The 18,560-nt window shown below is 42.5% G+C and overlaps 1 protein-coding gene across 3 annotated transcripts in view; it reads right to left on the bottom strand.

The window, feature by feature from the left end:
- The window catches only part of LOC102457599 (TGF-beta receptor type-2-like), a 77,668-nt gene that overhangs the window by 43,043 nt on the left and 16,065 nt on the right, over nucleotides 1–18,560 (bottom strand). Inside the window, exon 1 of one of the 3 annotated variants that reach the window (XM_075933186.2) lies at nucleotides 17,946–18,224. The exons of 1 other annotated variant lie outside the window; for it this stretch is intronic. In XM_075933186.2, the coding sequence (XP_075789301.2) occupies nucleotides 17,946–17,997 (52 nt within the window). In that variant the 5' untranslated portion in view covers nucleotides 17,998–18,224. Of the gene's footprint in view, nucleotides 1–17,945; nucleotides 18,225–18,560 lie in introns of those variants that run through there. One more of the 3 variants, XM_006137658.5, reaches the window with a different exon arrangement.

The following is an 18,560-nucleotide window of genomic DNA, read 5'->3' as shown; positions in this document are numbered from 1 at the left end:
AGAGCAGGTTGGATTTACATCTATCAGAGATAAGCTGGATGGTGCTTGGTCCTGCCGTGAGGGCAGGGGACTGGACTTGATGGCCTCTCAAGGTCCCTTCCAGTTCTAGTATTGTATGATTCTATGAATAACAACATACTCATGGACTAATTCTGCTGGCTCTGAAAGGATCCCTGCCCATTTATGACTTTACAGACTAGAGCCAACACCTCAGTCATTATATCATGACTAGAAAGCAAAAACTGCAACCCCATGAAGCTCACATCAATAATCCCATCTCTAATTGGCTACATTATCGGTCATTGAGGCGTAGACCCCATGTAAAAGAAAAAAAATACAATTTACTGGCTGTGCAAACACTGTGAAATGTTTTTATCTAGAATTACTATTAGGGTGTCTAGAAGTTGCTGAATATAGTCCAATCGTTAGGGCACTAGCATGGCACTAGAAAGACCTGGATTCTATGTTGTGCTCTGCCACAGACTTCATGTGTGACCTTGGGCAAGTCATTTAATCTCTCTGCTTTAGTTCTTCATCTGTAATATGGGGAGACTAGCACAGCCCTGAGTTGCAGGGGTGTTGTAAAATATGTAATGAGTTGGAGGCACTCAGATGTTAGTGACAGGACCCATATAAGATACTTAGATAAGATACAGGCTGCAAAACTGAGTGGCAAAAGGAGGAGCTAGCACAAGGTTAATTGTTTTTCTGTTTGTTTCTTATGAGCTACCAACAAAGGGATTTTTGTAGAATTTTGTCTCAATCAGCTCATCCTCATTCAAACTTCAGTCCCAATAAGACACTGACCTTGGAGCTGTGGACTTTGTAGGTCACCTCCTGCCCATATTGATGGTAAAATTAGCAATAGACCAAATAGCACAGCAAAACGAGCTGTATTTGGTCCACAAGTTGCTTTGCCTTGGCCACCTTGATCTTAGGAAACCTATTTATGTATTTTTTGCCCAGGAACTTAGCACTGTGTGTATTTTTCTAGCTCTGCAGAAGCAGATGGGAGTAAGAGAACAAAAAGGACAATTTAAAAAACCCAACAACCTAAAGACAGCCTCTGAATAGGTAAACATGACAGAAACATTATCTGGGTCACATTTGGGCAACAGAGTTTGCTCTGTTTCAAGTGCCAGTGGTTTACTGATGATTTAGATGAACTTCCTGAGGAGTGTTTGAAAATTCTTGGCTCATATTCTATTTACCATCTGTTGGGAGGACTTTGATGAACCAGCAAAGACATGTTGGAATGGAGTAGCTGTTAAGACTTAATGGTTGAGTTTTGTGATCCATAAACTTGAGCATCTTTTAATCCTTTTGATTATTTGTTTATAGTGATGTAAATAAATGTATTTTTATCAGAAAGTTCCAAGACTGACCATTTCTTTGTATCTAATAAAACTCTTATACATTTCTACCCTAACTTTGAAAAAACAGCCTCAATAAGTTGAAAAATATAAAAATTTGTTTCCTAAAAATCATCTTAGCTGTTATGCACAGTTATAAAATTATTTGCTTGGTATTAATACTTCATTTTAACATTCACATGTAGGCTCATGTGCTCACACACCTGGTAAGAAAGCTGACAATCTTTCCATATTTTCAGTCTTTTCAGATTTTCGTACAAAAAATGTTTATCATTTTTGCAAAGATTTTCCTCTCATTTATATTCACATTTCTAAATCAGAATGCATGCAGTCTGACATAATTAGCTCCATTAACACTGGTCCTGCAATTCACAGGTAACTTCTTTTGCTGTTACATATGTCCTGGATTCTGTAATTTCCACTCCAACTCCTCTGATGAAGTGGGTTTCACTCACAAAAGCTTATGACCTAATAAACTTGTTAGTCTATAAGACGCCCTAGGACTGCTCGTTATCAATTTTAATGTGGAATATTCTTAACTGATGATGTACAGTGAGAGAGTAAGTTCTCGGTATTTTCCATGTTTTGCAAGAAACACAGATGATTAGTTGATGGCAGGGGCAGCCCAAGGCAGGCTGCCGGCAGCTGGCGCCCCAAGTGGAATGCACGATCGGCTCCCGCCTCCACAGCCCTCAATGGTGTGACATCATCATTGGGCACCTATTTAATGTGGCGCCCTAGGCGACGGCCTAGTCGGCCTATACACACGGGCCACCCCTTGTTGATGGCGGTGATCACCTGCTTTCTGATAATAGTTTCCTCTTCCAGGTACAAGGAATGACAGTGTCTGTAACCACGTCTTTTTTTTTCTTGTTTTTTAATATCTGAGTTCCAAAAAGAATTAAATAAGTTCATGGAAGATTGGTCCATCATTGGCTATTAGTCAAGGTAGTGAAGGGTGTGACCTCCTCTCTTGAGGTCCCTAAATTTAATTGCTAGAATCTGGGAGTGGATGACAGGGGATGAATCACTCAAAAACTTGCCCTGTTCATTACCTCTGAACATCTGGCACCAGCCACTGTCAGAGGCCAAAATACTGAGCTATATGGATCATTGGTCAGGTCCAGTATGGCCACTTGTATGTTCTGGTTTTAAGCCCAGGGATCGTGCCTTGGAATGCAGAACCTGGGAAGAATTTGAGAGAGGGTGAAGTAGGGAGTAGAGGACGCTCCAATGGTAGCCCAGCGGGGGTCCAGAAGAAAAAGAAGAAAAGTAGGAAAGAGCTCAGGGAAAGAGCAGCAAGGCCAGAGCTTGAGCAGATGGTGGTCACTGGGCATAGTGTTCCAGGGATGGCACCTGGAGTAGAGGGTGGGGGTTGGGTTCCCCTACTGATCGTAGGAAAAGTGGCACAGTCTTGATTGGGAAGGCTGCCTGGAATGGCACCCAGACAGTGGGTCCAGTGAGACTTTGTTACCCTGGCAGGGGAAAACGACATAGTGACCTGGCCAGAGGGCCCGGCCATGAAGACATATGGCCAACTGAGAGAGGAAGCACTGCTACTTCTAGAAAAAAGTTATGACAGAAGTGAGAGATGGAGAGGAGCATCCGCCCGGGCAGAGCTAATCCCGGGATGCAGCCACAAGGGAGCACCTGCACCGGGAGCAGAACCTGCATGGCATGCTCTGTCTTGCTGCCCTTGATATAGGTGCATGGCTGAGGTGGGTGCATGCAGAAGTAGGAAGGGGTATGGTCAGATAAGTCCACACTATGGGTGTTCTGGGCTATGTGATTGCTACATGTGGATGTGTGAGCAGCAGTCCTCCCAGCCACCAGAGGAGCCCTGAGCTGGGGATAGAAAGCTGGCACATAGGTACTTCTGCCCCCCTCCCCTCCATCCCCACATTAAGTCACTCAGAGGTGCAGCTCATAACCTGGGCCCTGTTCCGCAACAGTTATTTTCTTTACTAACCCAGCTCCTGCTCAGCAAGTTATCCCTGAAACATGCTCCAATGAATATGTCACTAAACAACGGGGGGTTTTAAACACATTCTTTCCGAGCTGAGGCCTTATGTGCCATTGGGGATAGTGCTGATAAGGATATATGGAAATAGGATCTCTTGCTCCTCCTCCTCCACTGAGGCTGTTTTACAAACACACAGGCATAGAACAAATATACAGAAGTGGACTGAATGTGTGTTGGAAGGAACGCAACCCGAAAGTCACCTTCCTGCACATCTGGTGGGAATGTCTTAGAGTATTTTCCTGAAACCCTGGAAAGACTCCTGTTGACAAATTAAAGACATAACAGAAACTGAATTCCCACAAGATACCTAACCATTGCTCTTGCTTTGGTGCATGCCTATTCCATGGGTCAGTGATTTGGAAAGAACTGAATTCATCACCCACATATTGGTTGGTAGAATCCAGATGTATTATCACTTCCTTTTGTAAAAGAAAAGACCCTCTTATCTGTCATAAAATGGTTTGGCTAAATGTGGGACCTTTTAAACCAGGATGGGAGCGAGTGGAGAAATAACTTAGTGAAAAGGACTATTGAATCAGTGTCTTCTTATTTGGCAGGCTGGCTTCTAGTCTCTTATAAAACAAATCCAGCAAGCAAAGCCATAAACAAATGTTTATTTTCCACGTTCTGATATTTTGCAGAATGCTGACTGGCTTGCACAGAGGGATTTATTTGCTCTGCATGTGCAAATGCAGGTGCATTTTTATTTTATTAAATGATTAAAATAAAACAGAGAAGGTCTTTTTTTTTTTAGAAAAAATCCATGCAGAATGCTGCCCTTTGCACATTATTATTATTATTAGTTTTATAAGGCCCCAAGGTATCGTAGGTACTTCAAAACAACCCACACACGATTCATGGTTCCTCAAGGAATTTACGGTCTGAAAGTTCTGGTACTGCAAACATTTCTTCACATGAATAATGTTGTCCGTGTTAGTAATCCCGTGTACATACACAGCTGCAGGACTGACGCTTACATGTTACAATTGACTGACAACTGAGGCTATATAACAAGCACTAGGAAGGGGAGGAAATAGGTTACAGATACAGTATGTTAACAAAGCCAAGGTGTACATTCATCTTGGTGATACAATCTCTTTAACGACATTACGCCCATTTTCCATCCATGAATGCAAAACACAGGGTAAAGCTACCTTGTTTGTGAAATACTGATTGAAGGGACAAAAAGCGCTGTCAAAATCTCTATAACCTTTCTGTTCCAGGTATTGCGCATTGTAACTTTTAAAACCATCCCGTTTGTTATAGGCAAGGACACACCGACAGCTGCGGAGAGTCAATGAGACGGGTCCAAACAAGAATTTCTTATTCACCTTCACACTCAAGTCAGATGTTACCAGTTTGGATAAAATGAGACCTGGGGAAAATGGAAACTTTGGAGATGTTACTTCATCACTCTGTGCCTCCGTTCCCCTTGTACAACAGGGGATACCAGCTCTCCCATCCCTCACAAGGTGTTGTGAGGATGAAAACATTAAAGTTTGTGATTTGGTTACACCATGAAAGAGAAGCATGTAAGTGCTTACGAGAGAGAGGGAGAGACAATAGAATGACCATGGAGCAGACGGCTGCTTTCTCTCTTATGGCACAGGTCTGGCGCTAACAGAAGAGAGAGGGAATGAGTTCTCCATCAGTTTTCTGGGGCTGCCAGAAGGCATTGCTGTCAGAACCTGACAGCAGGGTGGTGACTGAAACACCTTTGAAGGGGGCTGGTGACCTGGCATGTGACTATAGAAAGGCAGGTGGAAGTTCTCTTCACTTCCCTGCACTTAGGGGAAAATATCTCACCAAACTCTGGATCCCGAGAGAAGGTTGCTACAAGCCTTCAACTGACAGCCATTGGCCCCAAGAGGCAGCGAGTAGGACGAAGAATGGCTGATGTAGCTCCTGTGAGTGGATTGCTTTTTATGCCCTCTAGAATAAAGTGGAGTTTTTGTGTTGGCTGGAGGATTAAACTACTCAGAGAGAGGGAAACTAAGCCCCATCTACCACACCCAGAGGTAAGAGACTTTTCTCCACTGCTCCAGCCACAGAAGGCAAGAGAAATTCAATAAGATATAGACTCTTCTAGGCTCTACGGAAACTTGTGGCGCAGGTCAAATTGCAGTGCAGGCCTCTCAAGCAAGGGAAGAGTGGAAAAGTGAAGTGAAATGCAGCAGCTGCCAGAGCTGGCACTGTAGCTCGAATAGTTAGTGCAGCCTGTTCTTATTAATAGGTGCAAATTGTGCGCTGTGTAAAACGATGAAAAGCCGGTTAAATCGGATTGCCCGTACTTCTGCCTTGCCAAGAATAGCATTTTGGTTAAGGTACATTTTAAAACTGGCAGTCTCCATGTAAACAATGACGGTCAGCTTGCTGTGAAATGGAAGACTGCACTGGACAGCTGGATCAATGAATTTCCCAAGCTGCAGCTGCTCCAAGATAAAGTGGCTGCAGTGTAGCTTGTTGGGCCTGTTTGTGGCTCCTCAAGGAAGCTGAGCGTGACTGATGTATCTAATAGCTAAGCACTACCGATGGCCGCAGTGCAGTAACGGCTTCCAGGGGTCAAGCTGTTGAGTGCAATTGTTGGGAGCAGAGCCTGCCGTGGAGGGTGAGAGACCTGAGAGCGCGCACAAGTCTGATTGTCTAAAAGGCAACCAGCTCTTGGCAGTTGTCTTGAAGGATTGGTGCTGTGTATGCTAAAGAGAAGTACCTTTTGAAAAACAGAAACATGCCTGTAATAGGGCTTTTTGATTCTTTCTGGAGACAGAGGAGGAAAGTTAATCTCCCTCTGGACAGCAGCAGGCAGTATCAGGGTTGTTTCTTCTGAGCTCAGGGAACTGCAGAAAATCAAGGCTGGGCCAGTTATGACCAACTGAAGAGCCAGGAGATGTAAGGACTTTTTAGAGAAATGTAAAGACTAAAGTATCAGAGGGGTAGCCGTGTTAGTCTGAATCTGCAAAAGTGGCGAGGAGTCCTGTGGCACCCTATACCGAAAACCTACCGACCGCTACACTTACCTGCATGCCTCCAACTTCCATCCTGGACACACCACACGATCCATTGTTTACAGCCAAGCACTGAGGTACAACCGCATATGCTCCAAACCCTCAGACAGAGACCTACACCTACAAGATCTTCAACAAGCATTCTGTAAACTGCGATACCCACACAAGGAAGTGAGGAGACAGATTGACAGAGCCAGACGTGTACCCATAAGCCCCCTGCTACGGGACAAGCCCAAGAAAGAAACCAACAGAACACCACTGGCCATCACCTACAGTCCCCAGCTAAAACCTCTCCAATGCATCATTAGTGATCTACAACCCATCCTGGACAATGATCCCTCACTTTCACAGGCCTTGGGAGGTAGGCCGGTCCTTGCCCACAGACAACCCGCCATCCTGAAGCATATTCTCACCAGCAACTACGCACCGCACCATAATAACTCGAACTCAGGAACCAATCTTTGCAACAAACCTCAGTGCCAACTCTGCCCACATATATACACCAGCAACACCATCACAGGACCTAACCAGATCAGCCATACTGTCACGGGTACGTTCTCCTGCACATCTACCAACGTAATATATGCCATCATTTGCCAACAATGCCCCACTGCTATATACATTGGCCAAACTGGACAGTCCCTACGTAAAAGAATCAATGGACACAAATCTGATATTAGGAATGGCAACATACAAAAACCTGTAGGGGAACACTTCAATCTTCCTGGACACACAATTGCAGATCTAAAAGTAGCCATCCTGCAGCAAAAAAACTTCAGGACCAGACTTCAAAGAGAAACTGCTGAGCTACAGTTCATCTTCAAGTTTGACACAATCAACTCTGGATTAAACAAAGACTGTGAATGGCTTGCTAACTACAAAAGCAGCTTCTGCTCTCTTGGAATTCACACCTCCAGATCAGCTGCTAGAAGTGGGCCTCATCCTCCTTGATTGGATCCACCTCGTCATCTCCAGCCTGATCCTGGCCTGCATATTTATACCTGCCTCTGGAAATTTCCACTACATGCATCTGACGAAGTGGGTCTTTGCCCACGAAAGCTTATGCTCTTACACTTCAGTTAGTCTATAAGGTGCCACAGGACTCCTCGCAGCTTTTGTAAAGACTAAAGACTCTTTATTATTGTGATGGGCTCCATCTTGAAAATATAGACTCCATTTTGTCTTTGGGACTGCTGGAGAAGTAAACAGAACTGGTTCCAACTGGATTTCCCCGCCAAGGACATTATTTATCTCGGATGTGCACTACGCTGCACACAGCACGCGGGAGCATACTGGCAATCAAAATAGACCTGGGAAATGGGTTGAGAACGGCCCTCCCCATGACGTCACCTCTGCGTGCCCCTCAAGCCCCGCCCCCGGCGTCATGTCTGGCATGCGGCGCAGGCACCCCTGCATACCCCTCAAGCCCCGCCCCCTGCGTCATGTCCGGCGGACGCGGAGCCGCTCGGAGTGAGGAGCAATGTGTGTGGACACGACGGCCCACCGTACGACGGTCCACCGGGAAATTCCTGGTATCCTGCCGGGCCAGTCCGCCCCTGACGGCACGAGACATTTTGCACATGGCACAGACACAGTGCACTCAGCACCCTTGCTGCTTTTCCCGCACAAGGAACAATATAAGGACTGTCGCTCTGAAGGGCGGGGCTGCTCCTCCTGAACAGCCTTGCTGCTTGATCCTTCGGCCCTTGGTCTGCTGCTGCTTCTTGCCTGTCCTGCTGTCACTCCGTGGCAAAGGCTCAAGTGAGGCCTACCCTCCGGCTGCCTTACTGAGGGAAAGGAATCTCCGAGCTGCTGTGGGTGCCTCCCTTCACAGCATCCGCCGAAGGGTGTGGGGATTTGTGTTTAGGGGACACCCAGCAGAGCTCCTAGGTTCCTTTGCCCGTTCCGGAATCCTGGCCTGGTCCCTGTGGTGAAAGCCCTCTGTAAGCCAGACCTGACTCCGTAATTGACCTGAGCCTGAATAACATCGTGGGATGACCTAGTGTTCCTCCCAGACAGCAGGTTCCCCTGCTGAATGGTAGAAGGTCCTAGGGTTGCTTCTTCCCTCCACATCCATTGAATACCATCTGTCACCTAAGCCAGACAGACACCTGTAAAGTATTTTAGCTTACCTTGTTGTATTGGGGAATTTTTTTCCATCTTCTTTTCTCTTCTGGTTCAAGGTTGTGGGGTTGGTTTACCGTTTACTGGTTGTACTGGGGTTAATTTGCTCTGTGTTACCATATGCTGTATACTGTTTTAATTCTTTAATAGATGGGTTAAATTTATATTTGAGTTGTGTTTTTATTGGGGCCATAAGAAATCCACTGGTGGTAGATACAGTTTTCAGGGGACCTGTGCTTCTGGCGTCAGGAACAAAAACCATAAGATCAGATCCTAGTTTAAACTACATTGTACTATTGTTACTGAGTTCCTGGGTAACAGAGGGGACATTAGTCCAGCTACAACTATCTTCTTTTGGTGCTACAGATTTCATAATGCCATTGGCTGGCTGGTCAATGGTTCCTAATAAGTGCTTGTCTTTCCTAGAGGTAGGTTTTATTTTTGTTGTTTCTCTCACATTTGGTACTGAGGACATGTCTACATTACAGAGGTTTTTTTTTTTCCAGAAAAACGGCTGTTTTTCCAAATAAAGTCAATTATGACCACACTGCAATCGTGTTCTTTTGAAAGAAAATCGAAAGAACAGAGGGGTTTTTCCAGCATTGATAATCCCCTTTCTACAAGGAAGAAGCCTTTTTCCAAAAGAGCAATTTTGGAAAAAGGTGTGTATGGACAGGGAAGAGGGAGTTCTTTCGGAAGAAGAGGAAAAAGCACAGATGCCCTGGTGGCTACTCCGTTCATAGTAATCACAATTTTAATGTGAGATATCATCCATTCAGTGTGAACACTATCTTTCGAAAAAGCAAATCACCTTTTCAATGTGCTTTCGCAGTGTAGACGCTCTCTTTCGGAAGAAGTTTTTTTAGAAGATCTTTTCCAGAAAAGCTTCTTCTGAAAGAAGCCTGAGTCTAGAAGTAGCCTGAACCTCCTAAACACAGGAGCAAGATGGTGTAGTTCAGAGGCTGTTCCGAGACATACACCCTGATTTTCACCTCTGTCCCCATTAGGGCTGTTTTCTGAGCTATGCTTAAAGGTGTACTGGGAGTACTTGTTTTTTTTAAGACAATGTGGAACGTTGCCCATCTCATAAAACGTGACACTCCACACTGGGTGTATTCATTTTATTCCAGATTACAATACAAATGCATAAAGGACTGGACTGAAAGCAGACATGATGTTGATGAATCATCACTGCAAGGAGGGAGAAAAAAACATCTCCAGAGAAACAAACTGGACAAATGGTGGAACTACATAAATCAGGGTAGACAACAGGCGTTGGCAATGCTTCAGAATGAAGTGTCCTTTTTCGTTTTTATTTTTTAAGTCAGTGATTGCTCATTTCATGATCAGTGAATATGAGGAATAAACACATCATGGACTTTGTTTGATATGGCATTGTATTGTAACTATGAATTGTCTGAACATTTTTGGTGAAAGAATGACTTGTATTAATTGCAAATGTTGAAAATGTTTAATTTTTTTCTCCAGTTTTTGGTTGTCAAAAACAAAACAAACAAAAATAGAGGTTTGAGTTTTATTTTCTTGTAAACCTGAGACAAGTGGTAGAGATTTTCTACAAAAATGAAAATCTTCATTTTTTTATTTTCTTTTAACAAATTAAAAAAAAATCTTCCAAAGATCTCATAGGATATGTCTACACAGCAGCATTATTTTGTAATAACTGACGTTATTGCAAAATACTGAAACAAAAGAGTACGTCTACACTATACGCCTTTGTTTCAAAATAATGTCCGACTCATGGTACCCCTCATTTCATGAGGAATTAGGGAAGTTAAAGGAAGAGTGTTCTTTCTTCAACTTCCTGCTGTACAGACAGCGCCAAAAGCCAAAATAAGCTATTTTATCTTAAGCTATGCAATTGACGTAGCTTAAATTGCATAGTTTATTCCAACTTTAGCCCTGCTGTATAGACAGACCAGTAGTGACCATCCTGCTTCAAATCTAGACATCAGGCAAGACCTCATTCCAGTTTCTGGTTGTATTGCTTTGCTCAGAGAACACAAAAGCTAGAAAGGCAGGAGGGAAATTCCTGAGCGAACATAACCACCTGCTCCCTGCCCCACAATTCTAGGGTATTCTGCAGGCATAAGGGAGGGGGAGGAAATTGCACTCCAGCAATCCTGGGCCAATTAGAACAGTGCTAGGGAAGCATTACCGTCAGAGTAATTCAGGGCAGTCCTGAGGCTGCTCTAAGTTATACCAAGGGCTGAAACAGTCTGGCTATGTCTACACTCGCGGCTTCTTGCGCAAGTAATATGCAAATGAGGCTAAGCGTGGAATATCGCCGAGCCTCATTTGCATATCTAATGAGCCACCATTTTTTTCAGAAGAGGCTCTTGCGCAAGGAGGAGCGTCTACACTACCCCTTCTTGCGCAAGAAAAGCCCTCTTGTGCAATGCCATTCTTCCTGAAAAGTAATAGGTGTAATGGCATTGCGCAAGAGGGTTTTTCTTGCACAAGAAGGGGCAGTGTAGATGCTCCTTCTTGCGCAAGAGCCTCTTCTGAAAAAAATGGTGGCTCATTAGGTATGCAAATGAGGCTCAGCATGCTTAGCCTCATTTGCATATTACTTGCGCAAGAAGCCGCGAGTGTAGACATAGCCTCTATGTCTGGCTTCAGAATGAGGGGAAGGAGGATGGAACATAAAGATGAGTTAGAACTGCCTACCGTTGTCCTACTGGTTCTTGAGTCAGTCTTAACCTGGATGGATTCATGAATCTGGCCAGGCATCTTCAAGCTTTTTCCTGAAGTGTTGAATAGGTTCCTTTCTTTTATTAGCTTACCTGAGAACTACTGATGCAACCTAGCTCTTACACAGATTTTCTGAAAAGTCTGAATCAGGTTTTCTTCACGAGGGGGCAGAAGCTGCACCTAGAATGAAATATTTTTCTCCTCCAGGAAGGCAAAGCTAACTTTGGGCAGAAATCATTGGACCTTTATTCTATTAGCAGCCTGAAGGAAGAATCACTGAAAGATCTGATGGTGCTACTTTGTTCTTGGTCATTTCTGGGTATTAATGTAATAGCCCCCCCCCCCAAATCAAATCTATGTAAGAGTTACACCTCCCTTGGCAAAAACCAAAAACAAATTCACGTGTACCAAAAATAAAACACCCCCATTCTCCTTCCCACCCACAAACTATTCTCACCCCTTTATTAGTAAAATTAGTTGGTTCTGTTTTGATCTCCCACCTTTAAAAAAATCCACAAATAATCATTTGAATCCCTCTTTTGCCTTCTTTTGTGCCTTAATAAGCATAGAGGGCGCCAGTACAAATGGACACATTCAGCCATCAGGCTGAGACAGAGAATACCGCTAAATGTATTAAGATAATTACAATACTAACAGATTTCAACCTGTTTTACAAAATAAAACATCTCCTTGCCTAAGTTGCACCTAAATCCCAAAGCCCGCTCACTTATGGCATCAAAATGAGATGCCACTGGGAATAGATGGGGTTAGCCTGTGCACCCTGCTAGTGTTTCCTTGCAGAGATGTGGGAAAGGGTTGCCATATAAACATGCAACAGTGAATCCAGGGCACAAATTGTGTCCAAAGCCTTATTGGAAAACTGGTTTTGGCTCCAACTGCCATAAAAACAAGACCCCCTCCTCTTCAGAAAGCAGCCTGAGAGGAGCCTGGAATAGGTCACCAGAGATCTCTGAACAAATAGTAGGGATGTTTCTGTGACAGCTTTGGAGAGGGCTGTGGTAATTTATGAATACTCTGTATTCTATATGGCTGGCTGCTTGTTGTAAGAGGGTTTGCCATGTGAAAATGTGGGGTTCATTCAAGAAGAAGCTGGCTGTGTGTAGGCAGGAAAGAGAACAGTGGCTTCAGCTAGTCAAACAGCTCCCAACACTTGAGGTACAACGCATGCGCCTTCACACTAAAATTCCATCACCAATATCCTTCTGAGCGCACCACATTGTTCTCAGTTTAACAGGCTCTTTTTATTCTACTGCCCAAAGGCTGCTCAGCTGGATTTTAAAAGACAGTCACTCAAGAAAAGGAGAGTTAAGAGGAACAGAATGAGACCTAGACCCCCAGACATTAGGGGTCTGCAGAAAGATAGCCCTGCTGGTAGACATTTTGTTGCTTCTCTTATGCCATTTTTGACCTTACTATTAAGATTAAACTATACTTTTCATTTTGGGTCACTATAATCCAGACTCCTGAAGGTAAGAACTCAGGTGCTCAAACCTAGGTGGTCTTTCTGGGGAAACACAGCTAATCCACAGGACAGTAGCCTAGAGACCCAGGCCAATTCTGAACATTTCTGACTGATAGTTTTCTTGCCATTGAATAGTCAGGATGCTTAGCCAACCTGTAATGTGTGTCTGCATAAGGGAGACCCATTCAGCGGAGTGATTGTGGGAGGTAGGTGGGCCTTGTGGAGATCCGAATGTTTGCTACAATAACCTGGTGCAGGAAAGGCATTCAGCCTTTTTTTTTAAATTAAAATAACCTATTTTCAATTTTTTACCCCTTATACAAAGCCCTCCAGGGTGGACTGCCCACCTCCTGTAGCTTTCCCTTGTCCATTTGTGCATCTTATTCACAAATCAGGTTGCTCCCATTAATGTAAGTGGGGCGTGGGGTTTCCCTGCAAATTAAGTTTTGGGGGTGGAACTCAAGGGCACACTCGGGGTGTACCGACTGCTTTGCTAGCTGGAGGCACCGCACAGATTCTTTAACTTGGTACCCAACATCTTGCTAGAAACCCCCTTCCCAAGGTTCCAATAGTCCCATGACTCTTGGTAAAACCTAGGACTGCTACACAGATGACAGTGCCTTGACTTGGAGCCAAGTGAGTGACGTCCTTGCACAGGAGATCCTATGCTGTTATCATCCATGAAATACTTTAAAAGGTTGACATTTGTGCTGTTGGTATTAGGCTTCAGAGGTAACATCTAATTGGGATGATTAGGTGAAGTCCCTCTGTCCAGATCCGGTCTTAGGAGCGGACCGGTACCGCATTTTGGCCTCACCTCCCAAATCCTCCCCCCAGGTTTCCCTAGTTACTTCCCGACCAGGGCAAGTTTTTTTTCTTGACAAAATATTTGTCCAGGATGTTTTTTTGAAACAATCTGGCAACCCTACTGGTGAGCTTGGCAGTCGCCCGGGGCTGCCAATTGGTTAGGACCGGCCCTGCCCCATCTCTGAGTTACTATTTCAGGCTGTCACCAGGTGCAGGTAGGTATCAGCATGGTCAGAGGAGTCATGCCAGTTTTACACTAGTATAGGTGAGCATAGAATCAGGTCCAGGGAGTTTCCTCTTTTTTTAATATGAATTATTCCAATGTAAGGGTCAATGTGGCTCTAAATTACCAAAATCAGAGAAATGCACAATTAAAATGAATAAAAAATGTTACACTAATGCACCGTAGACTATGCTGAGATTTAAAATCAGAAAGCTGAGTTAGCGAAAAGAAAAATATGTATCTGACACTCACTGTAGGCAGAATACTGAAATGGGACTAAGCAGGAGAAGAAAGGACCATGAAAGTGACTATCATGAGACAACACTGAGGTTATGTCTGCATAGCAGTGTTATTTCAGAATAACTGACATTATTCCAAAATAACGAAGAGCGTGTCTATTTCAAAATAATGTCGAGCTGGAGGACTTCTTACTCCGACTCCTGTAACCCTCATTTCACAAGGAGTAAGGAAATTCGAAGGAAGAGTGTTCTTCCTTCGACTTCCTGCTGTGTAGACAGCACCCCAAGCCAAATTAAGGTATTTTGATTTCAGCTATGCAATTGACATAGCTCAAGTTGCATAGTTTAATTCAAGTTTTGCCCTGCTGTGTAGATGCACCTGGGGGATGACAATAACCTGATTATTTAAGGCATTGAACTGCTGAGCATCAGCAACTTTCATTGGAATCCAGCCCTTTTTCAATAGGTTTAAGGATGGAAATATACGCTCGTATGCTGTCTTCTGTCAAACAAGCAAATGGTCTGAGTTCATTAATAGCCTGAGCTGACTCAGTATTAGAAATACACTGCTTCTGGAGTCTTTGTGACACAATTGTGAAGTAAGCTGGGTGGTGTTCATAATAAAAGCATCCAAAATATACCCTCAAGTTGAATCAGAGGAGAAGGCAGTGTGATACTTTTCTAAGTTCCAGAGACAAAATGAGCTCTGGCCACATTAGACAACATTCTTCATCAATCTCATAACGTTTGTACAGAAATTTCAAGTATGATCATGCACACTCACTGGAATCCTTGGGCTTAGTTTGCCATCGGTGAGATCCAAGAATACGTATGAGCTCAGCTTGGCTTTCTCTTGGTGAGGCACGCATCTCCTACTGGACTTCTTGAGCTTGATTCCTTTGTGGGCTGCTCAGATGCCCAATTGCAAATGCAGACAGAAGTCACTACACTAGTTATATATTTCCAATAACATGTTAATAGATTTTTAAGACCAGAAGGAACCATTATGATAAACTATTCTGACTTCCTGTATAACAATATGTATTAGAATTTCATCCAGTCATTTCTCCATCTACCCCATAACTTTTGGTTGAGCTACAGCATATGTTGTAGAAAGAGATCCAATCTTAATTTAAATAATCAAGAGAATCCACCGCATCCTTAGGTAAATTATTCCAATGGGTAATACCCTCACATTACAAAATCTGCCCTTTATTTCTCTTTGAATGTGTTTAGTTTCAGTTTCTAGCAAGTGGATCTCATTATGGTTTTCAGCTGGGTTAAAGTCTTCTACTATTAGAAGTTTTTTCTCCATTACAAACTAAGTCATCTCTTAATTGTCTCTGAACTTCAATAAACTAAATAGATGAAGCTTCTTTAGTTTCTTGCTGTACGGCAGGTTCTTCAGATGTTGAATCATTCTTGGTAGCTCTCTTCTGAGCCCTTTTTATTCTGCCTATGTTCCTTTAAAAATCTGGATTCCAGAACTGGACACAACCCCGAACTCCATGTGCAAAGGATCCCTAGGTTTCCAGAACAATGTAGTCTAGTATAAAATTTTGCTGGCATGCCACTGAGAAGTTTCCTGTCTTCACATTCAGTTTTTTTAAAAAAACAAACTACTCCTCAAAAGCAGCCACAAGAAGGGAAAAAAATGATGTTAAAGATAATTTATTTTAGAAGAATCTTGTGCATCTTTGTACTGTATAACTTACTAATGAGAATTATGGAAACCCTCTATTAAATTTTTAACTATCTCAAACTGTAGTCCTTGCTTTCAGCATATACAGATGAAAATATTCAATTAAGCTGAGTGACCATTCAGCCATGTGATTGATTGAAAGAGATATGAAAAGGACAGTTAGAAGCTGATAATGCACTAAACATGGTTCTCAGCAATACCGGTGTAAATCCACAATAATGTCTCTAACGTGGACTACACAACCTCTTGATGTCCCTCCCAACCCCACATTTCTATTATTTTGTGATAATAAAGACTGAAATTCATGAGATTACTCTGGTGTAACTGATATGGAATCCAATCCCCATTTTCTTTCTTTGTGTGTCATTTATGCTGAGGAGTTACTTTCCAGTTGTCATTAAACAGTTAATCCAGATGCCCTTTTACAATTAATCAATGTGGGTTTTGGAATTTGTCACTTTAGGAGTGATCAAATGCATATTTTAAATCAAATACATGTTTTGGTAATTTGGGTTGGGAATTTCAAAGGACCCAAAGGGTGTTAGGTGCCCAGTTCTGATTAATAACAATGGGATTTGGGCACTAGTTTTCTTAAAACCCCTTTGAAAATCTTAGCCTTAATGTGCAGCTGATTATAACTGTATGCATCATAGAATGCAAAAATAGTATTGTTGAATTAAATCCCAATAACAGAGATTCTGGCTTTTTCTTTGCTGAGAACTATAAATTTAAACACTCAAAATTAATTGAATAACATTCACTTTGTTGACATATCAGCCACTTAACCTTTCAGATTAATTTAGTAATGTCAATATACTTTGGTTTGACTCTTTTCAGATAAAAAATTTGCTTTTTTAAAGAGGAAAATGAATTGAATAACTTTAAAATTGGGCATTGCTCAAGTATAATTAGTGGTTTCCTTTCTTACCACAAATAATCCAATACACTGATTAAAATAATACCTTGTAATACTTCAGTTAGTTCAGCTAAGAATTTGATTTATTTTAGCAGTCATTTTCCAATGTGTCATCCTGTCCCCAATGTGTTCATAGAAATAGTTTAAAGTTTTATCTGTCCAATTATTGTTAGTATCACAAGTAATATTTTGTGCAACACTGAAAATTTTACTTCAACAATATAGACTCAATTCCCTGGCTTGTCTCTCTAGGATTTATTAGTTGCAATGACGTCATAGTTGAATGCACAAGTTTGTCTGTCTATTGATCTAGGTTTTTTCATTCCCTTTTCTATAGACATGGGGACCCACAAAAAGGGAATTTAGAAATAGAGTCCCACATCCAGTTTACTTGAATGTGAACAAAGTGAAATGTGAATCCCAGTGTCTCACTGTATTGAGGAAAGAGCAATTCCAGTAACAGTGAAACTTACACATTGAGTAAAACTATTCTGTTTTTAAGATTTCACCATAAGAAAGTTCTAGTGTCTCTGCAAATACGTAAATATACACTATATAGAGACATATATATATAGGTGCTGTATATACAGAGGGACATGCATACATACTTACTGGATGTGTATAGAACATCCATTTATGTCCAACTCTATTCCTTATCATAAAGCCATCATTAAGATTTAAACAAGGGAATTGAGAACACAGAGAGGTACATTTTCAAATCCTGGTTTAGGAAGTTTATCTGCAGTATTAAGAGTGTAACAGAAACTCTCAGACAGAGTATTTATTACCAAGAAATCTTTCCGCAAGCATTGGAATAGTTTGCTGAATAGCCAGATGTTGCTGCAGAAACTCCCCACCCCCTGTTTTTAATAGTTTGATTAATCCTACACACAAAACTGAAGCTGATAAAAAAAATATTCTACACTGCAAACATCTCAGCCTCTGGACACTGCTGAAGTTAAACCATTCAGCAGTTTGCCTGGGTTGTTTTTATTCTATTCTAATAAAATAAAACCTTCCGACCAGTAACACTGGCCTATATATATTTCTGTACTGTAAACACTGACATTTCTGAGCAGTTCCGAGAATGCATGCAGAAACTTACAGCCAAGTCAAATGTTTACCATTTGTTAGAAGAGAAATATACAGCTGCTTTCCAAGCCAGTGTTTCTGTTAGCTCAGATTTTGGTACGCTACTCTATTTCAAACCTTCGAGCTAATGGCCATTAAGGTAGAAATCAATGATTATCTATCTGCTGGAAAGAGGAAGGAAACACAAATGAACGTTTAAGAATATACTGCTTAGCACTGCTTACTAGAAACTTTTTTTCTACTTACGGAAGGACAGCAACAGTAGAGAAATCAGACCCAGCCTCTTCCAGTAACCCATTCTCTGGATTCTGCCAGCAACTGGAAAACCAGCTTCACAGTGTTGATCAATTCATCTTCCACCAGTGCAGGCAGTCTCTGATTATTTTGCTCCCCAAACCAAATCTCCCAGGCTTGTGAGGCTCCTGGCTGAACGTGCAGGGAAGGCGGATCCAGCTGTTTCAAATCCAGCTGTGTGTGGGGTCCGCCCAGGAACTGGAGTTTATGAACAAACTAAGCCTGACTCTCTCTCCTCTGACTATATACAAATATGGGAGGGGGAAGCCTGGGGGAAGAGCTTTGGCTCTGAGACCAGAGTCTGATTTTCTGATGACAACATTCAGCTGCTTCCAGCTCCAGATCGTCCCACGGATCTTTGAAGAGCACCTCAATTTTTTGCGGGCATCTAATCAAAATGTTGTGTTTACCACAACACATCCCTTTCATTCGAATAAAACCCACACAGTGGCAGTTCGGTACACAGAGTAATTGCTAATCTACCATGTTTCTTACCTTAGCTGTCCTTTTGTCAATACATTTGTAAATTGAATAAAGCTTACTTGCAGGACTCAGGACAACATACCT

Source organism: Pelodiscus sinensis, chromosome 7 (assembly GCF_052426305.1).
Source record: "Pelodiscus sinensis isolate ZL-2025 chromosome 7, ASM5242630v1, whole genome shotgun sequence".
NCBI classification, from domain to species: domain Eukaryota; kingdom Metazoa; phylum Chordata; order Testudines; family Trionychidae; genus Pelodiscus; species Pelodiscus sinensis.
The sequence above is the reverse complement of the archived record's forward strand: the minus strand, read 5'-3'. Positions and strand labels throughout refer to the sequence as shown.